The following is a 27,068-nucleotide window of genomic DNA, read 5'->3' on the forward strand; positions in this document are numbered from 1 at the left end:
AGAGACGAGGCTGATATGGTTTGGATACATGCAGAGGATACTGTACAGTAATGCCACTGTTTTGCACATATTCAACTCTGTATATTTTATATATTTTATTATTATTATTATTATTATTATTATTTTTTTTTACTATTTAATTTGTAAAAATGTGTATACACACACACACACACACACACACACACACACACACACACACACACACGTAGGAAAATATTTAGTATACACATCCAGAAATGCATACACTATTATATATTGTACATATATTTATTAGTTTCAGGTTGGCCATTCTTGTATTTTGCTCGTTTGTGTTGTTGTGTTTGCACATCTCTGTTGCTTGTGGGGCTCGCACACAAGAATTTCACTCGCATGTGCTGTGCCAGTGTGCCTGCACATGTGATGTGACAATAAAAAGTGATTTGATTTGATTTGATTTGAGGAGTGATAGTAGATATAGTGGACAAAGGATATTGAAGATGGAGCTGTCAGGCAGGAGGAAAAGACCACAGAGGAGATTCATGGATGTAGTGAAGGAGAACATGCAGAGGGTTGGTGTGGCAGAAGAGGATGCTGGCGATAGGATGAGACGAAAGTTGTAGCGACCCCTAGAGGAAGCAGCTGAAAAAAGAAGATACACATTAATTATTGCATAAATCTGGCTAGAACTGATATAGTGTCTGTCATATGAATGTTAATAATAAATATTACCCTCCTCAATTGTTCAAAAGAATCCTTTTTTAACACCTGTTTTTGTTTGCGAACAGAAAGAATTACGGTTTTTTTGTTGTTGTTTTTCTTAACTGTTACGTTAAGCAAAAGAAAACAACTCCATTTGCAGGTGCTGATAGCGCCAAGGGCACGAAACAGCATACCCATTGTAGTGGAAGTTCCGTTAGGTTTCACAGCGAGCGATGTGTATGATCGTTTTGTGACTTCCTCCCCTTTCTTTGGAATGTACAAAGGTACAAAAGAGCGAGAGCTCCACTTCTGTTCCAGGGACTGCGATTGATGACATGCGCATGATAATAAAGAGTGTTGATTGCAGCTGACCGTATCTGCGCACTTTCTTAACTTTTTTTGTTTTGTTTTTTGGTGAGACGTTTATCCACTTATCCGTTTTCCTACCAAGGAGCTTCCCTCAAAAATGTTTCACAAAAGCATTTTCAAAGAAAATATAAACCAGAATCAGAATACTTTATTAATCCCGAAGGAAATTAGGGAAATTATAAAGCCAAACATAGTAGCACTTGCAGTAGAAGCAAATACTGCTTCTTCTTTCTTTTTTTTTTAAACTAACTTCACTTTTCTTTTTTATTTTACAGACTCTTGCGCTATTTCATAGTATAAGGCTCTTACCATGCAGGCACCAGTGAAACTTTCATTTTAACTGTGTTGTTTATTGTAGACGTATGTTACCGCGCCAGATCCGCGGCCCCGAACCGTAGTAAGGAAACCTCTGGCAGTTACTTGACTCGCAGCCGGCAACAGCTTACTATACAGGTCAACTCCGCTAGCAAGAAGATTGAGGGAGGCGTAGGAAACTGCTTTACCGAACCTTTATTTCTCCTCCAAGGCACGAACACCGCGTACAGTGGGCTGAAACAGTTTACTCACAGCGGGCATCGCCGATACAACTTTGGCTGCCGAGGGAGTTATTATATTCCTTTTATTTACTTTCTCTTCGTCTCTTCTGTAGTTAACCGTTACTTTTCTTTTCCTTCTCCGCTCACCCTCACACACCCGACAGGCAGTTCCGCTACACACACCCGCATACATTTCCCATCAGGCTTCACCCTTAAAGGACCATGCCTGTAACACTACCCCCACTCTGGATGATAATTAAACCCTTAACATCATTCCAGCACATGAACCCCCCATTAACAAGGAAACATACAGCATTCAATGCGGGACAGCAGTCGTGCCCCCAGTCCAAAAATGGCGAGCCTTAGGATGGAACAATCTTGAAGTAGACAACTGTCCATATTTTAAGCACAAGAAAACATAGGATGTACAGGGTTCACTTTGAGGAGGGTGCAAGTCAATGTCCATATCCCGCCCTTCACATAGACAGTATTCATAAAGAAAGACATTAAGGCACTACAGCTGAACGTTTACCCCTATATCCAGCTTTACCTCATTAGTATAAACAGTTCAAACAATAACTTGCAGCCCGTCGACAGCCATGTTGCCAGGAAACAGCAAGACAAACAAGCCCAACAGTACACGTAAGAATAGCCCCCTGTAACAACTCAATTTACAACAGCCATATCACTTAACATATGTAACATGAACAATTTTTTTTTTTTTTTTTGAACTACTGAGCAGGGCAGCGATCCGCCTACACCCCGACTCAGTTAGGACATACTAGCCTAGTGACTGACCCAGTCACCAAACATGTCCGGCGCCCGCCGCACACGCTGTGGTCTGGAACGGGGTGTGGACCTGAAGGAAGGGTGCTGTTCTGGTCCTTCAGCCCCATCCACGTAAGGCTGAACAGGGCTGGCTGGCAACCCACTACCATCTCCTTGAGCGGGTGGCGGAGAGCCAGCTCTCAGGGAAGCACCAGTATCTGGTTGATCTGCCCCAGCTGGGGTCTCCCACAAGTCGAAGGGGCCGAAATCAATGTCAGAATTGCTTTCGTCGAGCGCTGGAGGAGGCACCTCGGTGGGTGCTGCCTGGTCGGAGTCTTGGAAGACCCAGCTGTTGTCCAGCGGCGTTCTTGAGTGATAAGGCTTGAGTCTGTCGTGATGAACCACTTTAGCCTTTGCTCGGGGCCCCTTTTTAATGCAGTAGACTAAATCATCCAACAGGCCCACTACGAAGTAGGGGCCCTCATAGGAAGGCAGAAACTTGCGAACCTTGTGCCGCACTCTCTTGGTCCCTTTGATCAGATGCCACACTGCAGCGCCGACTGGATACTGAACTTGGCAGATATTCTTATCGTACTGTTTCTTAGCGCGCTCAACAGATTTCCCGAGAGCCTCCCGTGCCAGTTGGTGGGAAAGCTCCAGCCTTTCCCTGAGTTGCACCACATACTGTGGTGTAGTGCAGTTGGGGGTGTCGTCGGCCGGCAGACCCGCGACCAGGTCAATAGGCTCGGTTATCTCTCGGCCCAGAAGCATCATGTTTGGGGTCAATCCTGTGGAACTGTGCTTAGTTGCCCGATAAGCCATGACAGCATAGGGGATCATTATATCCCAGTCCCAGTGGCAGCGCTCCGCGGTGGTGGCTAAGGCCTTCTGCAGGGTAGCATTAAAACGCTCTACCTGGCCATCGGACTGTGGATGAAAGGGCGTGGTGCGTGTCTTTTTGATTCCGAACAGTTCACACATCCCCTGGAACACAGCCGACTCAAAGTTGGTGCCCTGGTCGCTATGCAGAGACTGTGGGGCTCCATATCTACATACCCACTCCGCAACAACCTTTCCTGCCACCGTGGGCGCTTGTGCATCGGGGACTGGATAAGCCTCCACCCACTTGCTGAAGTAGTCTTGTACCACCAATATGAATCGGTTATGCCTTTCTGTTTCGTTCAACGGTCCCATCAGATCGACTGCAATCCTCTCCATGGGGGCGCCAACACGTACCGTGCCCATCGCTGCCTGGGGGGTTTTTGGGGGCCGCGCCCTTTCAGCACAACTGGTGCAAGTGCGGCACCACAGGGTCACATCATCTTTCATGTTGTACCAGTAGTACCTATTCTTCAAGCGTGCCAGGGTCCTTTCTGCCCCAAAGTGGCCACCCACTGGGCCATCGTGCATCTGCTGCATTACGGAGTGACGATAGGCGTGAGGCAGAAGGATTTGGGGGAAAAACACATTACTTTCTGTACAGTGGAATTTCCTCACCAGCACTCCATCTTTTAGGTACAGTCTCTTCCACTGCGCCCAGTAGGCTTTGGTTGCGGGGCTGCATGCCGCTACATCGGCCCAGACGGGCCGACCTTCCCCTTTTTCCTTCCATTCCCAAACTGGGCCTATATCCACATCGTTCTTCTGGCTAGCCAAGAGCTGTTCTGGGGTCCAGCCACTGAACAAGCTAGTGTGATGGGACTCATCCACCCGGTGGATATTTGGGCAGGTGTCGTGGCTACTACTGGAACAACAGTCCACTGCTGCTACGGGTGCACACTCTGGTTCTGCTACCCGGCTTTTCCCATCGGTACCATCAGGCCCCACTACCCCCACTGGCAGTGGCGTGTCTAGAAAATTTTTGTTGGGGGGGCCAGGTAGGGGCACAGATTTGGAGAAGGGTGGCAGATTTAATTGGCAGATAATGTTTAAAAAAAAAATTCTACCAACCCTTAACCATAATTCAATAATCCTATAAACCTAATAACCAAATGCACTTTTAACTCTTATTAGAATGAGATTTTAACCACTACGGTGCAAAGTTTTTAGATACTGCGTTGATAAAGTACAAGAGATACAATCAGTGCTTTGTCAGTGTTTACTCAGCATTCAAGGACATCAATATTTGCATAGTATTTTTACTGACATATAGTGCACATATGTTTTGGGCAAAAACATTTTTGAAAATTAAAATACGAACATTTGTAACAAACAATTGACAAATTAGCCAATGCCAATGCAAAACTTTATCTGCCTGTTAAAAAAAGAAGATAATCTTCTCACAAACTGGTGTTTGATTTTGAAACAGGAAAAAAGTGGGGAAACAAATGAAAAGACTAACATTTGAATAAAACCTGAAAGCAAGTAAATACTTTCTATGCTGCCTTATGGTAAACTTTGGTAATATTGATAAAGAACAACACTGGCTGATGATAAAATCCAGTCAGCTGGCATGGTGACACTGCTAGTATTAACCTGCAGGGCTGGACTGGGACAAAAAAATTGGGCATTTTTACTACAGACCGACCCACCAGGTAGTAAAGCCATAAAGACTTTGAATGAAAACAAATGCTGTTGTGACAGTGATGTACAGTCTTGTTGGTATATGTATGATTTCTATATTTTACGTCAGATAAAAACTTTGGTTGTAAGATTTAGATAATTATTTAATAAAAACTAGGTATTTTAAATGAGAATAAGAAAGAAAAGTATTTCTTTGTGCCCACCTTTCCCTGTTAATGCCCTACCTGGCCCCCTGGCAAAACTTTGCTAGACCCGCCCCTGCACAGTTACCAGCTGTCAGCTACATAAAAAAGGATCCTGGTGTTATTTATCTCTCAGAAACAGTTGATAACTTCAACTCATTCATGTCACCTAAAAGGTAAACCTGTTTCTCCATCACCTGTTCAGCTCTGATGATTCAGTAAGGACATCTCCTGGTTTCATCTTCATGTTTCCCTCTCACCACATATCTAAACAGACATCATGACCAGCAGCTTTACAGCTGTGGCTCCAGCAAACATCAGCTGATACTAGAAATTAATATTAAATACATTCTAACAACAGCTGATCAAGCTTAAATGTGCTGCTGTTGTTTAGCGCAATATCTGCTGGTTTCCTCTTTCTGGCGCAAAGTGGGCGATAAACAAACAAGAGAGAAAAGCCGATCAGCTGATCATTGATCAGTTTCATGATTGAAGTAGCAACAGGAGAGGGAGGGGGAGAGAATGAGAGAAGAGGCAGCTGTGCAGCATAAAGACAGAATAAATCCAGCTGTGTCTTTTTTCCATTCTAGCTAAAGTCCGGGACAAACTGCGTCTCTTCTCAGCTCAATACGAAAAGTGTAATATTTTCTCTGAATGAGGGACCATTCCATTTTTTTAAGGAGCCGTTGGCAACTCTACTAACCTTATGAATAAAATAAAGTTCACTATCAGTAACATCATAGCACCCACCCAGCTGTATAAAAACTCCGTCAAACTGGCTAGAACGCAGTATGAGTTATTGCAACTGACAGTAAAAAGTCAGCAACATGAAAATAAACTCCACCTAAACTTGGTTTATATCTGACCCAGATAGACTGCAGGTCATAACTTCTTACCTGAAGTTCAGTTCACCTGACACTCGGACTGGCGGCTGCTTCGGGTCTCTCCTCCTGCCTCCCCTTCCCTCATCCACCTGTTGCCTCTGTGGAAGCCCCGTCATAGCCACCACCAAACAACGGAGTTATTTCTACACATCGACCTGCATCTGGCCAATCCACCACCTCTCATTGTTCATGCCATTACAAAAAAAATAAAAAATAAGTCGCTGGGGATATGCCCGATGGCCAGTCCAGCTATGTTAACCTGCAACCAAATTTGCAGCTCCATACAGCAATGTTACGACTTAGATTATATCTTATAACTCATAACTCTTATGTTAACTGCCCTCAGTAGCATACTGTCTGAAATATTCCACAGCTGCAATAATTCTTTAAGTGTTATTTTTTTCCTTGGGATTCTAATTTCACCGAAGTTTACTAAACTCAACAAACTTGATATTACTTACCGGGACATTTATTCTGTCCTCATTTTCTTTCACCGAAAAATTGTTTCCTGCAGTGCCATCTTTCGCGCTTGGCTCTCCTACCTTTGCTAACGTGATGCGCATAGCGCAGAAGCGATGCTGCATTCACTTACACTCGGATATCTGAGCGTCACCGTGAAAACATAATCGGACATTTGATATTTGATTGAATTTTATTGTTTTGCCTTTGGGGTGGCACCTGGGGTGGCCAGTCTGGTTTGGGGGGTGGCCTGTGCCCCCCCAGGCCACCCCGCTGGACACGCCATTGCCCACTGGGGGCTGCCCTGGGGGGGTCATGCTGGTACCACAGTCCTCTAAGTTACATTGCACACCTTTATGCTCGAACCGGTCGCTGTTGATGGTGGGCTCTGGGAGTGTGCACGGGCATGAAGCGCGGCAGGGTCTCCTGGAAAGTGCATCCGCATTCTGGTGGTTTTTCCCAGGTCGGTGCAGCACCTGGAAGTTATACTCTGCCAGCTTCTCCAACCAGCGGGCCAGCTGGCCCTCGGGCTCCCTCAGCCTGGTCAGCCAGCGGAGGCTGCTATGGTCAGTCCGGACAGTGAACGGCCTACCCAGCAGGTACTGTCTGAAGTGGGAAGTGAACGCCACAACCGCCAGAAGCTCTCGCCTGGTCGTACAATAGTTTTGTTCGGTAGCCGACAGCCGCCTGCTCCCATAGGCCAAGACCCGCTCTTCGCCCCCTTGCACTTGGGAGAGAATCGCTCCAATCCCACAATTGCTGGCATCAGTGTCGAGGAAGAAGTCACCCTGGTCCAGTGGGTAACCCAGGACAGGGGCTGCCGTAAGCCGTCTTTTTAATTCCTGGAATGCTCCCTGGCAGTCGGCAGTCCAGTTAAAACGGGCATACTTCTTAGTGAGTTCGTGGAGGGGTTTAGCCACTGTGGCAAAGTCCTCCACGAACCGGCAGTAGTATGAGGCTAAGCCAACAAACTGACGCACTTCTGTGACGGTCCGCGGTGCAGGCCAGTCCGTCACCTGCTGGACTTTCTGGGGGTCCGTGGAAATACCTCCAGCAGAGATGATATGGCCCAGATAGGCCACCTGCTCCCGAAACAGGCAGCATTTAGATGGCTTCAGTTTTAGGTTGGCTCCACGCAATCTGATGAACACTTGCTCGAGCCGCTCCAGCATCTGGGTGCTATCCTGGCCCAGGACAATGATGTCATCTAGGTACACTAGGCATGTCTCCCACTGCAGCCCAGCCAGGACTCTGTCCATAAGCCTTTGGAATGTGGCCGGTGCGTTGCACAGTCCAAACGGCATCACATTCCACTCGAACAATCCCTTACGGGTACAAAATGCAGCTGCTTTTCGGGCTCTGGGGGTCATCTCTACCTGCCAGTACCCTGAAGTCAGGTCTAGTGTACTGAAGTACTTGGCAGTAGAAAGCGTGTCAAGGGTGTCCTGGATGCGTGGCAGGGGATAAGCGTCTTTAAGGGTTCGCTCATTTAGTGGTCTATAGTCCACGCATAGTCTGGGACTCTGGTCCTTCTTCTTCACCATCACAATTGGAGCAGCCCAGCCGCTATTGCTAGGTTGAGCTAGCCCAGCCTCCAAGCTCTGCTGTACTTGCTGGTCGGCCGCTATTTGTTTGTCCCCTGCCATCCTGCGCGGCGGGTGCTTAACTGGTGGCCCTGGCGTGGTCAGGATGTCATGCTGGACAACACCAGTGCAACCAAGGTCATTCGGGCCAGTGGAGAAGACATCACTGTAGGACCTCAGCAGGCCTGCCAGATCGTAGCGGGCAACGTGAGTCAAACCGGGGCTGCTCTCGGCGTAAAGGGCCTGCAAATGGCTTGGTACAGAAGCAGGGGGAGTACCATTAAGTTCGAGGGATGCCAGGACCCTTGGTGGGCGACCCCCCGACCCCTCCAGGACCTGCACGGGCTGAAGAACCCCTGCCACGGCACCACGCTTTAAGGTGACAGCTGCGGCCCCAGGGTTAAAGACTCTGATTGGGATGCTAGAGGGTTTACTAGGTTGCACAACTGCGTGAGCTACCAGTACTTGGTGCTTCTCCACAAAGCCCTTTGTAGGGCTTAGCATCATGTCTCTATGGGCGGCACAGTGGGAGCTGGAAAACCCGGGGACCACATACTCGCAGCCTGGTTCCAAAACCGTAGTGCGTGCCACCCTAACAACAAGCACCTGGGGTCGAGGGCCCACGCCAGAACATGGTATCTTTTCATTAAACAGGGTTATCTCTTGGCGGCCGTAGTCTAAGCAAGCGCACGATTGTTGCAGGAAAGGGTGCCCCAGAATAACTTCAGTGCCTTCAGCCATGTCGGCCAAAAGAAAGTCTACATTTTCAACACCGCTCCCCACCTGTACAGGCAGGATGACCTCGCCCAGAACGGCCAATCCCTCTGGACCAATGCCTTGTAGAGTCTGAGCAATGGATGCCTGCACCTGAGGTCTTGACTCTGCGGGGATGGTGTTAAAATAGTGGAGGGGCAGCACATTCCGCCGTGCACCAGAATCCAGCAAGGCCCGTATTTCCCGTCCCTGTATTGCTATCTGGACACACATCACATCTTGGCCTCCGTTGTGGAACACTGTGCCTGGGTCAGGGGCTGGGCCTCTAGCAGCTTTTACAGGCTTTTGGGCAGGGGAGCGAGGAGAGGGGCAGTTCCTCTGTAGATGTCCTATGCCGGAGCAGTTATGGCAAACAGCCTCCTTCCTGCTTGACCTGTTAGAAGTGCTCCAGCTTTGGCGCCCACGCTGGATAGGTTTTTGGGCCCTCTCCGGTGGTTCATAACTTAGCATATGAACACTCTCCCGTAATACAGCTGTTCGGGTCCCCTGTGCTGTAGAGACTCGTGGCCCTGGCTGCATAAGCTGTGTGACTGCCCTGGCGGCCCTTTTCGTTGTCTCGAACCTGTGGGCGATTTCATAGGCTCTTGCCAGGGTGCGTGGTTGTTCTTCCAACAATTTCTGGACCATTTCAGCATCTGCCAAAGCATTAGTGAAGATCTCTACAGCAATGCAGTCCTGCTCCAGCTCGGAGCGGTTGGCATACACAATGGAAACCTTCTCGTATATATCATCTCTGAGGGTGTGCAGGGCCTCACCTGGTTTCCGGATTCTCTGCCGTAGCTCAATGCCAATGGCTGCTGCATGCTCTGAACACGGCCCATAGGCAGCCTCCACCTCCTCCACAATCCTCTGGTAACTCCAGCGAGCAGATTTGGGGTTTTTGTGGATTATGGCTCCAGCTGCGCCCCTCAGGCTGAATCTCAGTTGGACAGCCATGGTGTTCTCCGTCCAGCAGTTGGCCTTTGCACAGGTCTCGAACTGATAGAGAAAGTCTTTCCATGACCCTGACCCATCGAAATGGTCTGGTTGTAATGTGGGAATTTTCTCCTTGCCCCTCGTCTGTCCATCAGCACTACAATCTGCAAAACCCCCGTCTTGCACTACACCAGGAAAACAGCCGCGTGGCCCTGGCATGGCTTGTTTTGAACTGTGACCCTGGTCATGCTTGCAAAGCCCACACCCCCCATCTGGTGCTGGTATTGCCATGCGAGTTGTTGGGGAAAAATAGCCCTGAGCTGGCATTTCATAGCTGTAATGCGCAGGTTGGGGTATACCCGGCATAATGTGTAGCTTCACTGGCTCAGTAAACTGCGTTTTTCTAGGGACACTGCAGGTACAGTTCATGGCGGTGAATGGCTGGCTGCATGGCCGAGATGTAACAATCCGAGGTGGGTGATCATGCGAGCCATGCTGTCCCACTGTGAGGGGTGTAGATGCAGTGTTACCAGGGCCTTCGCAGTCTGAGCACTGCAACTGCTTAAACTCACTGCACACTGCATTCTGCTTCGCTATTGGTGTTAAGAAAGGGTTGGTGTGAGCTGAAGGTGGCGGGGTGAGATGCCATGCAGCCTCAAACTCCGTCGTATAGACTGCTGCTATGCTCGCCGCTGGCGTTAACTCTATGTCCGTGATGAAGGGGTTGCTGCTGTGGATTCTATTGTTTACATAAGTGGCACGGTCCACATTAGCTGTGCCACTCTCTGGGGTTTCTGGCAAAAATGGGTTGCTGCTCTTACTGAAGTACATTCCCATGCCATCCCCTTCAGCATCTCTCGGAGCCGCCATTTTCTCTGTCGTCCGACGGAAAAGAGAAAAAGAAAGTTCGCTCCCTCTCTCTCGGCGCTTTGCGGAGTTTTATCCCGGAAAAGAGCCCCCAGTGTTACCGCGCCAGATCCGCGGCCCCGAACCGTAGTAAGGAAACCTCTGGCAGTTACTTGACTCGCAGCCGGCAACAGCTTACTATACAGGTCAACTCCGCTAGCAAGAAGATCGAGGGAGGCGTAGGAAACTGCTTTACCGAACCTTTATTTCTCCTCCAAGGCACGAACACCGCGTACAGTGGGCTGAAACAGTTTACTCACAGCGGGCATCGCCGATACAACTTTGGCTGCCGAGGGAGTTATTATATTCCTTTTATTTACTTTCTCTTCGTCTCTTCTGTAGTTAACCGTTACTTTTCTTTTCCTTCTCCGCTCACCCTCACACACCCGCATACATTTCCCATCAGGCTTCACCCTTAAAGGACCATGCCTGTAACACGTATATATCTGTTTCTCTCTCCATCTAGGATAAGTCATGTCAAATTAAGTTACCTATTACTATTAAATAATAATGGCTTAGCTATAGCTAAGCCATTATTATTTACTGTACTTACTATAGTAAGTACAGTAAACAGCGTGTGTAAAAAGTTATTCTTCAGGGGCGGTGTCCTGGATTAGTTCATGTTTATCCCTGAGGCATAGTCTTATTTATTTATGTTCCTTTAGTTAAAACCGACGGAGTGATTGAGAAAAGCTGTTTCAGGGCGGCTATGATGAATGGCTTTAGTAGTAGCAGCTGATGAGTGCAACTCGGCCTCTGAGTGAAATGAAGCCTCCGCCCATGTGACTTCTGACGTCTCAGCAGAGTCCTGCTAAAAAGAATTTGAGGGAATGAGTTTGCTGCTCACCAGGGGGATCCACGGCGGCTTCCTGACGTTTGCTTCAAGGAAGTCTGAAAAGTTGCCTGCTTGCCAACCCACTTATTATCATATTTTTAAATTATTTTTAATCCGGTACACTCGTGATGTCCGGCGAGCACAGAGAGACACAAGAGGTAAGCTAATGCATCTTTGTGTGTTTGTGTAACTTCTTCAAACCAGCTTTTTCCCCACAGAGGAGGTTTGTATGGGTTAAGCTGGTGCTCCAAACTGTGCAGGCTCATGCTTCTGGCCATCTTCCCCGAGCCCCTGCTGCTCTGTAGCTGTGCTAACTACTTTGTCAGAGCCGAGAGTTTTGTCCGGTTTTCGTGTCCCGTGTTGTCGCGAGTGGAAACCTGGCTGTCTGCGGCGGTGTTAACCGGGGTACAGCGTTCACAGCGTGGCCTTTAATTACCGCTGGGAAATTAGTGTGCTAGACGCATTGAAGAAACCCGTGTAAGCTCGTAATTGCGTAGCGTGTTAACCAAAAATTCCCTGTATTTGAGCTCTCATTAAGAGCAACACGAGTTCCTATAGAACTAATGCAGCAGCAGCAATAATATAGAAGATTATAAATAGCAACACCATAAGCATGGGGATGAGTGCCACACATTTATTGGCTTAAAACTGATGCTTTTATTCTCTTGCCTATCATACAGGGTGGTGTTTAATTAAGTAGAGTGCAGTCACATTAATGCTGTAACTTCCTCCGCTTTAATACAGTCTGAGTAATCAGCTTTCAGTGTGGTGTTTGTCACCAGTGAAATCTAGCCTCCATTACCTGCTGCTCCTGCTGCAGGTCTTTCTCTGTCGCCTTATGCTCCTCTGTATCATAGTTCATTTCCCTGGCTCTGAGAAAAACTAATTTAAGCTTTGCCAATAAAGAGTCAGGTTTGTACAGATCTAGAGGCTGCATTGACAGTGAATGAATGCGAATGCAAGTCTTTTTTTATTTTAAGGATTTCCATTAACTTTAGCAGATTTGCAGGTTTTCTTAGTGGGATTATTTGGGGTGCTAGGCTGGATTAAAGGCTAGATTTTCCTTATCTGTGAGCACACCACTGTCTCACCAGCCTTTACAGTGTGTGTGAGCGGCTCTGTTGCTTTAAGAGCTTGATGTTAAAGTATAATTGCTGAGGGTTTTTTTTTTTTTTCTTGCTTGTACTATGTTTCATGCCCTACAGAAAGAATGTAGAGGGTTGTGTGCTTTGCTTCATTTGTGGCCGTCTGCCGTTTCCCAAGTGCAATGAACTTAGAGGAGGAGAAAAAAAAATCTCCTGGCCCGTGCCAGAATCCATGGGTCGTTGACGTTACCTCTCTCCATCCTCCTCTGCCCCCCTCCTCCTCCTCCTTCTCTCCCTGTGACTCATGTGGGTGTTGGGCTGAAATAGTTTGGTGTAGTTTTACATTCCTTATATAGCCTCTGAGGAGTGAGGAGAGGCTACGGCTTGCCTGTGTCACAGTCAGGATCGAGGGGGTAGGGTTTGCCAACAGAGAGGGAATCTGCTTGCTCCAGCTTACTGACTCTTTAGCTTTCTCCCAGGTTTGGGCTACCAGCTGACCTTTGAGGACAAGGTAGGTGGCATAGCTGTGTGTCACGGAGACCTGTGACACCTGGTAGGTTTGTGGAAGAGGAGGAGGAGCAGGGCTAGAGTAGCCGTGTGAGCACAGAGGTCAGTGGTCAAACCCTAACTCTGTGTAAGCCACTAACAGAGGGCTGCATCTCATGTTGCCCTTTGGTTCTTAAAACTACCTAGTTATTTAGTGCCTTGCCGCAGACTGGCAGTAATTAATTGCGTTGAAGCCACGATACCTGTTACCTGGCTGAATACAGCAAGTGGCACATTATCCCCCCCGAAGGAGGAGTTGTTGCTGCTATTGTTGTGCAGTAGATCTTCTAAATGCTGCACATTGGTGCTGCAGTAGACTGAAATGAATTAAACTCTAACTTCACCTTAGAGTTTAGCTTTAGATTATGACACCAGGCTATTTGTGTGTTTTGAAATGTGTAAAAATGGCACGTCCAACCGGCACCGCTCCCTCTTTATTGCCTAATTTTGACGTGCCGTAACATGGTTATTCCTAAAACTAAGACGTGACATTATCTGCTGTAAAAGAAAACAACTTGAGTGTTATTTTCTGTATGCTGTGTGTATGTGTGCTCTTGTGGGCTGGTGGTGCTGAGAGCCAGCAGATAGACTGTTTCAGATAAAGCAAAATAATAAAGGACCTTGAGAACCTTTTCCGGGCTTTCTGGCTAATTAAGATGTTTCCTTTCCCCTTTTTTTTTTTTTCTTTCCTCAAGGGTATGAATACGTACTCTGTAACCCTCAGCGGCTCGCCGCCTTGGGGCTTCAGGCTGCAGGGTGGCAAGGACTTCAACATGCCTCTCACCGTGTCAAGGGTAAGAAAGTGCACATGGAATCAGCTTTTGTACTTTTTTTGCATCTGTGCAGAGCAGCAGTTGAGGTGTTTGCACTCTCCTCGGAGATTTCCTCTAAGCTTCTATGAAAGCCTCGGCCTGTTAACAAGAGTCTGTTGGTTTTAAGTACCAGCTTGGCCACCTCAGTCATCAGGGCTTACCCTGCCTCAGCATATGCATGTGTCACATCACTTTTTTTCTTTTTCTTTTTATTAGGCACGGATAGTAAAGGGTTTTGTCTACAGAAGCATTTCCATACTATTCAAATGTTTTTATGGCTCATTTTGGTAACCCTTCCCGATCTGTTCTAACATGCAGTTTCTTTGCATGACACTCCTGCTGTGTGCTTTGTACTCTGTGTGTTCGCTGCCCTCCTCCTTCCCTGGACAAATTTTCAGATACTCTTTTATAAACTTCTGTTGCTATTGACGAAAGCGGCGACCACTTTCCAGCCCATATAAGTGCAGAGCTGCTTTGCCTGACAAACATACAGACTCGCACTTGCAGCTACGCACACAGACGCCTGCACATTGCACACACATAAAATCATTCCAGCTTTCCTGCCAGCTATTGCTCACACAGATCTAGTTTTCTACTATGCGCTCGCTGGTTTTATTGCATTATTGCACTGCTATCCAAATAAACCGGGTGATCTGTAAGTGTCAGTCTGACTTAACAGGTATTAATTCTGTAGTTATGTTCAATATTTGCAGTTTATTATTTCAGAGATGATTAGGAGTTAATAGGTTTGGACCCTGGTGTAATTATTGAATTGAGCTTTCTTTGTCTTTGTAGGTGCAAAAAAAAAAGATTGCATACTTAAAACAGACAAATTCAGGTTCCCATGAACTGCAGGGTATTGTGAGTAGCATCACACTGAGGTGCATGTAGAGCTCATCTAATCCTGTGGCGAAGGCAAACGTTATCGCCAACCCTGTCAGTACTTGTCTTGTATTTGCTCTACTTACTGCCAGGCATTTCAGTCAGAAACACAATGTTCCCCTTGGATTTATGACAAGAAGCATTTTACTTGTACCCATAAAAGACCGAACAGATGTAGAAACCTCTTTTGACGTACGGCCACAAACAAACTGAGACATAGCTGTTAACTTGGAGGAATTTCAGTCCAGGCAGACGGGGCGTACTGCAGGGTGAATATCAATGTGTGAGTCAGTAGATCTAGACGGCTATCAAACGAGTTCTCATCTAAATGTGTTGACTGATTACTGAAGTGGCGCAAGAGCCCAGTTTGTCTGCATTCCAGGTACATATCACACGCTGGTGATTTTTCCCTACTACAAAAACTTGTGTGATATTTTATAGTTTATGATTTATAGTATAGCAATATCCTTCCCTCAGGTTGGTCTAAGCTAATCGCTCCTAGCCGAGGAACAAAAACCCCTTAGTATCTCTAAGCTTGGAGCTGTAACGACTGGTCAGCGGCCAATATCTCTGTTTGCTCCAGCACTGGGCCTCGGGGTTCACAAGTTATAAAGATGTGACAGATTTTCTCTCTTTTTTTTTTCTTTTTTCTTTCTTTTCACCTCTTGGGGACTGTTTGCTCTCATCGTGATTGTCATAAAAGTAGGGACAGCGAGTCCCACAGTCGCAGAGGTTGAAAACAGCCCAACAAGGGGCCGTAAACCCCAATGATCTACAGTATCCCTTAGTAACAGGAAGAGAAGTCAGACCTACACTTACTGGGTTCGCATTAGATGGATGTGGTGGGTGGTCTGTGTTTACTGGCTTGTAGCTGATGAGTATGTGAACCCAGACGGACGGTTAAGTGATTACAAAATGAAGAGAGTGTAGATTGATGGAACAAAAGGCTCTTGGAGTCTCTGTGAGGTGATGAGATTGCAACTCCCGAAGGATCCATATGTCCAAGTGGTTTTTGTTTTGTTTTTTTGGTAAACACCAGATGACAGTTGCCATTGTTTGGGAGTGGATTTGTTGAAGCCGATGGTTATTTAGGCCACTCGAGCTTGATCGTGCTGTGGCAGATGGTGATATTGTTTCTTGTACTGCACGTGGATATTCCAATTATCGATTTGTAAAGTTGCGGCTTTGACTTGCTACCTCCCCGTGTTTGGCGCTCGGTTTTATTGGTTTCCATGCTAGACAAATATGGTTGTTTCCTTCCTCTGTCTGCAGGCGGGGAAGGCTATGCTTTCTCAGCATTCCAGGGATTTTTCTCATATCCACTCTGTTGCTGCCAACAGACAATCCCGTTGTCTCCTTTCTGTGTCTAATACGTCTTGCACACTCACTTTTCTCATTCACGTGGTGGACTCCTCCGGTCTCAAAGGGATACTTTCCCAGTGAGATCAGAGGAATGATGGCCATTACTTTTAAGTCACAGTGAAGGGAAAAGGAAGAATAACTTTTTCACCTTGGATTAATAGGTACACATTGATTTAATCCTGAAAGAAATATGTGCAGGGCTTTTATTTTGCTCAATCAATGTTCAGCTCTTGGGACACAGCTGATTTTCTTCTAGCTGTTCTAATTTTCTTCCTCGTGGTAATAGATGCTTAAGCATTTCTAGCTAGTAAAGTCATTAGTTCGCGTGACTCTTCACCATACCGCTAAAGAATTATCTATAAAGCATGTCATTATAAGCCATAAAACCTGACAAGATTATGCTAGTCGCAGCCATGCCCAGTGGACTTTGCTTCGCCCTCTCAACAACTAGGATCTGAGTGGTGCTTGGCTTTGGTTTCTTTTTTGGTTCAGACCTGAGCGTTACTTGAGTTTAAGTGGGTTTTAAAGGGACAGCTATTTCTTATTTCATATCCATTAACTTAAAGGACTTACAAGAGACGGCTGAAGCACCAGAGGCTCAGAGACCTCCACCTTTACTCCCAAGTATGAGTCAAACTCTAGAAAGACAGAGTCCTGAATTTTCCATAAATCTGTTTGATGGTTCCTTTTATTACATCCTTCCTGCCTTGTAGTGTGTTCATTTTTTAATACTTTACAGCTCTAGACTGTAATGAAGAATTTCCAGTATAAATATGTAGTCTCTCCCCGTGACAACATCAGAATTATTTTCTCAGACGTACTAAAGTTTCCTAAGAATTCCCCTAAAGCTGCAGAGGATGTTGGTATTTAAGGAAACGCTTGTCTATGATGAAAAATGCCAAACTTCACTTACTAGCATAATGTAATTCTTTAACCATGGTGGTATTGTGCAAAATTCTGTTTGCTTTTTGAATGTAAGACTGTGATGACCTTGAAGTAGGCCGTCTTCTTGACTCAACTTGTATCTCGCTCCGCATATTGACGCCAGTATCCTGTTTCAACAGGAAAGGCATGAAATATAGGAAGCAAGATGTTGTGGTAATGCAGTTTTGTCACTTTCCATGTCGACTGCAACGCGCTCTGGTGCAGCCCCGCAACTCTTCCGAGGAGTTTGTCCATATATCTGACCCAGATCTCGTGCCAGTGCGATTCCAGAAACATTATGATAGCATAACCGAGGCTTCTGAGTGCCATCTGGTTTCTTTTGACAAACACATGCCATACCACTGAAATCAGATGTTCATAGGAAATTACTAATGATGTCATGTCAATAAGCAAGTAGAGAGATTTGTAACCGTCTCTCCACCACCAACACCCATCCACCACCACAGCTGGATGAGTCATCGGCTCTTATATTCCGGTTTCTGGGTCCCAGTCTGACTAGTAGGCCATCTGTTGCTTTATCTCTTGTATCTTCTTAAACACTCTTTCTTTCTCACTCTCACACAAACTCCGGGAAGAGAGGCCTTGTTAGAGGGGTGATTTAATAATTCAGAACTTGCTGATACATCGGCTGCAGGGGGCATTTCTCCTAGTTGGATAAATAAATGTCTTATGATGCAGTGTTTTTAAGGTGAGTTGGTACTAGGTGTTCAGTTGCAGTCATGTTGGGGGGGTGACCACATACTTACAGGTTTGAGTTTCCATTTCTCAGAGTAATATTTATGGCTTGGCATCAGCTGTGCTCTGTGTGTGTGTGTGTGTGTGTGTGTGTGTGTGTGTGTGTTTTTGAGTGAGTGATGTAAGGACAGACTGTCTCTTAGCCTCCAAATAGCCCTGGAAAGAATAAAAGTGAGCTGGTGCAGAGTTACACAGTCAGTATATCAGAAGTTGCAGATAAACTTGAGGGCATTATTAGTTTAACCAAAAAAAGAAAGGCTGAGAGCAAGTGTGGGGGGGCCCTGGATCACCTGTGAGGTTACCCAAGGAAAGAACTTCAAAGTTGAATTCAAAAAGCTGCATTTTGAGAGGCTGGCGAATGCTTTGAAATTCAATAGCATTCCAAAACAGCTTTGCTGCTCTGCCAAAAAGCCTTGAAACTGGCTACAAACTCTTCGGCTAGCCTCGCAGTTGCAAATACTTGAAGCTGGAGAAACGTCGTGTCATTGGCATGATCGCATTTGCACAAAATCATGTGTAACACGTAGAGCGTAAATAAACGTATATGATAAGAGCTGGCCTTGTCCCGCAGCCGTCTTTGTGCCGCGCCCGGGCTGTTGTGGGGAACAGTGGAGTGCGTTTCAAGAACATGTTTTCTACTGACGTTAACTGTATTGACAAACTGCTGCAAAGTGAACGAGGTGGGTGTAGGGTTTCTGTCTGCCCCCCACCAACCGAAGGTCTGAGCACAGCAACTTTAACTGCTGTCCTCTCAAGTAAGGGAGCAGCTGCACTCTGAACCTGAGCCAGAAGCACAGGTGTCCGTGTCCATCAATAACCAACTCTCTCTCACACACACATATTCGCCTAATGCAGTCCACAGCGTTAGAACTTTATCTACATCATCTTTTTAAAAGCAAAACCAGTTCAGGAGGAGCACCATGACCATCCCAAACAATGTCATTGGTTCTTTTTATTCCTCCTAGAACAGCGGTCCCCAACCTTTTTTGCGCCACGGACCGGTTTATGTCTGACCATATTTTCACAGACCGGCCTTTAAGGTGTCGTGGATAAATACAACAAAATAAAACCAGTATAGGTACCAAAAAAGGGAAGATTTATTCATAACACATGGGAAAAGACCCAGGGAAACAGAGTTAACGATAAAAACATTAAAAAAAAAATAACGATAAAAACCCTGAAAACCATAAAGCCACAACTCTTGCGGCCCAGTACCAAACGACTCCGGTCCGTGGCCCAGGGGTTGGGGACCGCTGTCCTAGAACACCTGCAGGCAGTTTTGTAACACTATCACTAAAGTCAGTAATATATTTTACCCGATAAAACATTTTTCACATCAGCAAGGTGAATCGAAGTACTCTTGTTTTATTTCCTCCTATAAAATGGAAAAAATGTATTATGTGGCGACACTATAAAAAGGCTCTAATTAGAGACAAATTATGGACTTGATGGAAGTCTGTCCACCCATTCCTGGGATACGCGAGCCTCGTCTAGTCAAGGCGCAGTTGTCCTGCATCGCTGACAGTTGTCGGAGATGGATTCATTTTTGTTTTTATTTGAGAGGGGAAATGGCCAAATTACCCTAAACTCTGACCATCATATGAATTCTCTTGGAAATTACCACTAAGTGAGCTTCATGATAATCACATGACTGTAATCACGTGGGTAAAAATCCCCAACCTTAGAGTTCTAGGGTTAAAGAAGATGGCCATTTATTGCTTTGTAGTTGTTGGTTGGGGAAAGCTGCTGGCTTTTCCGTTGTATGGGCTTCCTTAATTTCTTAATATACCCCTTGTTAGGAGCTTCGTTGTTAAAAGCTTCCAAAATTCCTGGGGTTTTCTGTCCATATTCTATGGTTCGTGGATATTTACTGTGTTGGTTAACATTTTAAAACCCCTTTTGATTTAAGGGAGATTAAAGATACAGCTCCCAAGTGGCTTTGCCAGCTTTTCTGTGGCCAAAAACTAAAAGGACATGCTGTTTAACAGTAATCAAATAATTGTTTTGCTCTGGCACAGCGACGAGATGCTGGAGTTTTACTACGCAGTGTAGCAGGGAAGCAGGACTGCAGCTCTCTGTAGTGAACCTCCATGGCATTATGCCAGGATGTGGCCCTTTTTTCCGAACACGTCACATGTCACAGTTGTTTTTCCCTAATGTAAGCTGTTAAAGGCCTTTTTTGAAGTTCTTTCTAAACTAAGAAAAATCTTTCTTAACCCCTCTAATTGCTTCCAGTGAGTGAAAATCAAAGGCAATTAAAGTGATGCTTGAACTTGGCTGTAAATAAGTGTAACTCGGATTGCCCCTTAGGAATGCATGTCTTCCTATTTTTAGCTTTGCCGTGTTTTGATGCCAGACTGGCTTTAACTTGCGTTGTCTTTGTGGGGCGCAGTCATTTTTCAGCCTTAACCGTCATCTGTTTATGATGCATATTTACACCCCACCCCCACCGACATCGCTGTTTATGTTTAAAGCGTGCAATCAAAGCGGCGAGTGCGACAGCTTAGCCGAACATGCCAGAAAGCTATTGATTGCACCACTCCTCTGAGCTTTTGATGAGCTAACATTTACAGGGATCCATGACATCAGAGAGTAACCCTTGTGGGGCCTTTTTTTAAAAAAAAATTTTTTTATTCTTTGTTACAAATCTTGGCACTCCCTCACTTATCTAACGCTAAACACTTGGTTCTTCATTTATTTAGAATATGACACGTCTTTCCATTGGAAAAGCTGACTAAGCCTTTACTGAACACGGCGGGTCATCTCTCTTCTGTAGAGGTGTTGCCAGACGCGCCGTGAACATGTAGAATACCATTACTGCCTCTCTAAACTCTGTCAAGTTTTTCCTGTTGTAACAGGACCATATCCTTGACTCAAGCTCTGACTCAATAAGCCCGCGTTCTGTGTGACAGCCCGAGAGGATGATGTCATACTCCTGTCAGTAAGTGATTTACCTGCCTGCGTGGGAAAAGGTAGATGGTTCTTTCCAGTAAATGATGTGACTATTGGTAACACACGGTCCTTGTCTGCAGCTATCAAGTATGTCTCTGGCAGTCTGCGGTAAATCATAAGCTGCTGACTGATAACGTCATGATGACCCATAATGCCTGTCTCTGCTGGTAAAATGGACCCAGAAGCGCAGACTCTGTGAGCGGATCATCGAGTTTTAATGATCAACACAGCAAAATCAGTTTTGGCTCAGGAGGTGTAGGGGGTTGTCCCTAATCACGAAGTTGAAGGTTGGATTCCTGGGTTTTTCTGAGCTGCTTGTTGAGATGTCCTGGGGCAAGATACTGAACACCAAATTGCCCCCAATGCGTCAGCATGTGTGAGATGCATAAAGCGCTGTCTAAGTCTGTGTGTGTGTGTGTGTGTGTGTGTGTGTGTCTGAATGTGGCTCACGGCGTAAAGCGTTCAGAGTTAAGTCTAGAAAGTGGCATACTAAAGCAGCCTGTTAATGACTTTTTATGTTTAGGTTGTTGTTTTTATTTGACATGCGTGAAGGGGGGCTGAGCTGAACATGGAAGTCACACAGCTCGATCTTTAAAGGGGGATTTATTAAGCTTTCTTTGACGTTATCTCTAAAAGCAAACTTAAAATGCTCTCTAAAGCAGGGGTGTCAAACATAAGGCATAGGGGCCAGAATAGGCCTAGCAAAGACTTCAATGTGGCCCACTAGATGGTCCCTGTAAAATCTGAAGGAGGGCTTTTCCTACTGAGAAAAAGCTCCCCTGTTTTAAATGAAAGGTTTTTTCCTTCTTCAGTAATTTTACACATTTATTTGTTACAGTTTAAGCCCAGAGAGTCATGCTGATAGATTTCTGTCATTTATTACAGCAGTGTTTCTTTGTTATGTAGAAAAACTGAGACACACTGTTTTAAACGGCTCTTCTGTTTCTCACATTAACCCTTTGTTTACCACGGCCCACTTGCGGTCCCATTTTACAAGCACCTTTAAATGATTGTAACTCCATTAACGTTTGTGCTAGATGGGAAACTCAAATGGTTTCAGAAGAAGGAGAAGGTGATCTTTACAGGGATATTTGGTGTGTCATGGTAGCGCAAGGCATTCACAAGGTACTGCTGTCTGAACACGGACAGAAACCGTCCTCTCTGCCTTGATGTTACCATGTACGCTTCACATTACCATAGCTGTCTAACCTCCTGTCTGAATTTGTTTCTTATCCTCCAGCTGACGCCGGGCGGAAAGGCAGCTCAGGCTGCCATCGATGTTGGAGACTGGGTGGTGGCGATCGGTGACGCCAACGCAGAGGAGATGACCCATGTGGAGGCACAAAACAAGATCAGAGAAGCGTCAGGCTCCCTCACCCTCACCCTCAGCAGGTTAGCCGTCCGACATCGCGCGATGTAACGAAATGATACGCTTATCTCATTCAAACAGAAGCACAAATCCCCACAAAACAAATGCCCGATTTCATCCTTACTTTGACAAAATAGGACGACATACTTTGAGTGAAACTTGATCCAACGTGACGGATTTTAAATTGGTTTTTAGATTCGGGCACAGCTCAAATAAAGCAAAGTAAATATTTATTGGCAGAAAGGTGTTATTAATGAGGAGTTAACAGGATATCTGGAGAATAATTCAGAAGATTTCATTAGCATCGAACAAAAAAAACCTTCAGGCACATTTATAAAGGATTTGATCCTTTTTTTTTTTTCTTTTTTTTTTTCCTTCCTTTCTTCTCAGCAACATTGAATTCTGGCATTTTGTTTTTTGCACATGTGTATTCAATTGAAATGCTATGACATTTCTGCTGCACTTGGATTCACAGAATTGGGGTTGTGGAAGCCGTATTCAGGTGCTCAATTCGAAGCTTTTTTTTTTATTTTATTTTTTTGAAATAAACGGCCTCATTACCAGCCTCATTCATAAGAGACTTCAGCCTTGACTTCACCCTATTAAAATATGATGGCCTTTTTGCTTGCAGGCAGTTTAAAAGACTAACTTTGTGCCTGTCGGTCTGAAATTAAACTTGATACAAATGAATTATTCACTGCATGTATTTTAATAGTAATGCTAGGTGCGCCATTCTCACTTATTAAAGCAGGGGAATGTCGTGGATTTGGCAGAGGTACAGCCTGTCTGAATCCGTCCTGGCTTACTTCTAACAGTAATATTCTGTCCTTCACATCATGAAGAAGGAAACGCAGCGATGAGTGCCGTCGGGTGGATGTACCGGCCTTTGTTCTGTTCAAATACACCATCTTCAGAGGAACCTTGGGCACCATACTTGCCTCAGTTCCATAATGAAATTAGAGAAACTTTTATTTTTTTCAGATGCAACACTTTGTTGTTAAATGTGCGGCAAGAAAATCTTTTTATTTTGCTTCAGTAATTTTTAATTAGCACTGCGTAACCTTCTATAGGCAGCACTTATACCTGCTCACATACTTCCTGCCAGAAATACTTGACAAAGTCTCTCAGTAGAGTCGAAGCCAGAATGTTTCATCAAGAGCTTAATTATAAGACAGCGAGGGGAAGGTGGGGGGGAAAAAAATCCCTCCCAATGAAGGATCAAACGTAATCATTCAAGGACCTAAAACCTTCAGAAAATGAGAAGTATTGACTTGTTAAGTAACAACGATGGACTCATTTTGATTTTGTGATCCTCATAAGTAAGATGAAAATGGCTGTGTTAACGTCTTCGCTTTATTGTTCCTACCAAGAGACTCGACTCTTTAATTCTTACAAATCTTCTTTGTGCGTTTAGTTGAATCCGAGCAGCCACAGGTCATTTATCAGGCTGCTCAGAAGGCAGAGCCATTACGTGAATGAATAGAAGGGAGATTTGGAGATATGTTTATGGCATTTTTTTTTTTTTTCTTTCAAATATTCCAGGTTTTCTTTCATTCGTACAACATAATAGATTTGGGTACTTGGCTTTCCCGCTCTTGTTTCCCTTTTTATAATGTTGATCAGCGTGTTGCTGGACATTAACCTGTATTTCTAAGCATTTTAAGCTCTCTTTCCTTAATTGGACAACCACTTAAAACAGGGTATAATGTCCAGGAATAAAAAGACTTGCTACATCCTGTTGATGTGTTATCAGATCAGTCTTATCATTCATTAAATTATAATGTACATTACATTCTCCTGGCACTTTATTTGGTATACTTTGGTCGTACTGGGTTGGGCCAGATATGCCTTGAACAATAGTTCATGGTTCAACAAGGTGCTGGACACATTCCTCAGATTTTGCTCCATATTGACATGATGCCATCACACAGTTTCTGGAATACTTTTTTTTTTTTTTTTTGGCTGCACATTCACGATGTCTACACTGCTGCTCAGTGGATATTTTCTCTTTCTGCTTTCAAAGTCACTTAAATCACCTTTCTCCTCCGTGTTGGTGCTCTGTTTTAACTCCAACAGGTCGTTTTGACCATGTCTACTTGCCCAAATGTACCAAGTTGTCGCCGTCTGATTGGCTAATTAGATATTTGCATTATGGTGCGGTTGAACAGGTGTGCCTAATAAAGTGGCCAGTGAATGTAAGCGGTATTGCACTGTGGATATGGATGTCAAAATATAACGTTGCTTTGTATTTGAAAAATATCTGTTTAATTTAAATATGTGGCTTCACAGGAAATGGTGTAATATTTCGACAGAACAGTAACAGGTCAGCGTGTTTACTTTTCTTGCACTCTGTGGTTTTTCCTCCTCCATTTCTCGTCTCCTTGTGGAGTCCGGCTTTTGTAAACATTCTTCTTCCCATGACTCCCCAGTCTCCTCTCTTCATCTCACCCCGTCCGATTGTTATTATATTGTAAGACAAGCAAATATTGTTTTCCTGAAACTCTTTTCAGAGAGGAGCTATTGTCAGTCTTATTTATTCGTATCTTGGCTGCCATCCACGGTTTCTTTTTATGCCTAAAGAGGAGGACAGCTGCGCGATGATGAGATACGGTCTATTGTTTGGTTTGGCGTCTCATTTTGTTCGACACCAATGATCATCTTGTTTAATAGAAAAGGTTTTAGCTTTATCCTGAGCCTTTTTATGGGGACTGGAATCCTCCAAAAAATATGTCCAGTAGAGTTTCACCTTCACAGGAAAAACATCCCACAGCATCCACGGGGACACATTCGACTCATATTTTAGCCGGCCGCTGGACTGGAGGCTTGTGTTTGGAGAATGTTGGTGAAGTGTGCAAAGTTGATTACAGTATCATGGGAGGTTTTTGTTATTTATAACTTTATCTAAGATCAGCTTGAAAGCTAAACGTGCATCAGCTAAGATAAGTGACCCATGAAATGAGGTGGGAAATGATCTCATACACCGTGCGTATTCGGTTTCAGCACAAGCAAACTGATTTCTTCCAAAAACACAGATGAAATCATCTTCATATTTGTTCATTTTAGTCCACCTTGCCAAATTAAACGCAGTAACAAAAGGGTCATGGCACGAATTCCCCATGTCCCAGATTTCAAATGTGTCTCATTAACTTGTCAGCCTAGCTAAGGTGAGCTCAAGCACTGTGTCACATCGATTTGTCTTCCAGAAATGTGACATGAGCAGACATGTCAGTATGCCTTCCCCTCGCTGCCCTGTCTATCTGCTCAGCCCTGTTGTCATTCTGTCTTAAACACTGCTCTATTAGCGGCTGAGCAGGCAACAGCATGAGCAGTTATTATTTTCTGTGTCACAGGAAGCGCGGCCCATTGTTTTTGTTGGTGATTATAGCCTCAAACAATGAGTAACTGCAGGGTGGATTCATTCTGGCTTAACCCTATTTGAGCTTTGTGCAGCGTGTAAGCGCTGGTCAAAGGGTGGCGGTGATTTATGTTCAATTATTTCAGGAGGAAACAGAAGTGTAAAGCCGGCCGCCTCCATGTTTAATGCGTAAAGATATATTCTAATAATCGTGTGCTCTGTCGGGGGCGGGGGACACCGCAGGGATGTTAATCCTGGGAGAAGCTTTAAGACCTGAACAGGACTGATTGACCCGCTGTATTCTCAGCTCTCTTAATAAGTTTATTAAAATGAAAATCCTTTTTTTTTTCTTTGTGAACCTTAAAACAAAGTACAGCACACAAACTGTAAAAAATTAAACACATTTTTCCAAGTTACCTCTTACGATAATGTGAAGTAAAACTAGTGGAAATATAATGAACAATAAGCACATTTTTTCTGACGTGTTGATTTTTTTCCCCCCTCTTTCTCTTTAGACCCTCCAAAGCGGGTGGAGACCAGAAGGTAAGCCTGCATTTATCTGACTCGCCGAGCTCACCTCAGCGTGGACACTCTGGATGGTTTGGCATGGTGTGCTGTGCTGTGACAGTTAAATTCAAACTTAATTGTTACTCACAGTTTTTCGTGTCACTTTGTGTTCTTCAATTTCATCTGAATCACCTGCCTTGTCAAGCTCTCACAGAGTCCATGCACTCTGCATTAGCCAAGCATCAGCAGGTTGCAAAATTAGCAGTTTGCTGGGCAGTTGTCGCTGATGCATTTGGGATTTCCCGCACAGTCCCTGATACCAGATAAATACTGACGCTTTAAGTCTGTGGAGTCACCCGGTCAGCTGATCAAACTGAACGGTTTTTAGAAAAGCAGCCGGCACATGACACAAACGCAGAGTCACTGTTCTATTTTAATAGTTGTTTATTTTCTTGCTGCAGTCCATGCACAATACTCAAAGAGGAAATCTCATTAGTGAGACACGTCAGTTATAGACGACAATTTGAGCATTTTCACTTTAGCAGCAGTAGCAGATTACATTGGCCAGCAATTGGCCGACTGCCAACACAAATAAAATCTGTGTTCACACTTCTTAAGCATTTTTTTCCATGTGTAGAGAAAAGCCCGGAGGCTTTTGACAGAGCCGCCGTCGCAGTACAGAGTAATCTTTTTGCTATAATGAAATATTGGGACTGTGCTGGAAAAGCTTGGGCTTGTGCGACGGCAGATGGAGTTCTCTGTGCGTGTCACAAACGTCTAACTGCATGTCGTGCACTGTGCTGCATTGTCTCCTTCTCCCACACCCTCACAGGACTCGCTTGCTACAGCTTCTGTTCCGCCAAAGTACTCCTTTGCCCCGAGCACGACCATTAACAAGATGGCGAGGCCATTTGCAGCAGGTGGTGCTAGTGCCAACTCAGGACCTGCTATTAAACCTGTGGCCTACTCTCCTAAACTCAACACCCCGTGCTCGCAGGGGCATGCCAGTACACCCCAGCCACAGAATGGGTAGGTGGATGAATAAACGCTATTACCATTGGAACCGCAACGTGACTAATGTGGTTTTAATGGCATTTTTCTGAAGT

The 27,068-nt window shown here is 45.1% G+C and overlaps 2 protein-coding genes across 5 annotated transcripts in view; one reads left to right on the plus strand and one right to left on the minus strand.

Moving 5' to 3' along the window:
• Positions 1-1,614: 1,614 nt before the first annotated feature.
• On the minus strand, positions 1,615-10,541 carry LOC146677420 (uncharacterized). Its single transcript, XM_085379605.1, has 2 exons — positions 6,546-10,541; positions 1,615-4,292 (listed from the first exon to the last, which is right to left on the minus strand). The coding sequence occupies exons 1-2, from the start codon at positions 10,539-10,541 to the stop codon at positions 2,370-2,372; spliced, it is 5,919 nt and encodes a 1,972-aa protein (XP_085235731.1). The 3' UTR covers positions 1,615-2,369.
• Positions 10,542-11,398: 857 nt separating this feature from the next.
• Positions 11,399-27,068, plus strand: part of pdlim7 (PDZ and LIM domain 7) — a 36,107-nt gene continuing 20,437 nt past the window's right edge. The window contains exons 1-5 of one of the 4 annotated variants that reach the window (XM_085421929.1): positions 11,399-11,570; positions 13,739-13,837; positions 21,972-22,123; positions 25,971-25,998; positions 26,795-26,991. In XM_085421929.1, the coding sequence (XP_085278055.1) occupies positions 11,541-11,570; positions 13,739-13,837; positions 21,972-22,123; positions 25,971-25,998; positions 26,795-26,991 (506 nt within the window). In that variant the 5' untranslated portion in view covers positions 11,399-11,540. Of the gene's footprint in view, positions 11,571-12,852; positions 13,009-13,029; positions 13,107-13,738; positions 13,838-21,971; positions 22,124-25,970; positions 25,999-26,794; positions 26,992-27,068 lie in introns of those variants that run through there. The other 3 variants (XM_085421935.1, XM_085421942.1, XM_085421949.1) reach the window with 3 other exon arrangements.

Source organism: Rhamphochromis longiceps, linkage group LG2 (assembly GCF_057381845.1).
Source record: "Rhamphochromis longiceps isolate RC_006_pf linkage group LG2, R_longiceps_female_GT1.1, whole genome shotgun sequence".
Taxonomy (NCBI): Eukaryota; Metazoa; Chordata; class Actinopteri; order Cichliformes; family Cichlidae; genus Rhamphochromis; species Rhamphochromis longiceps.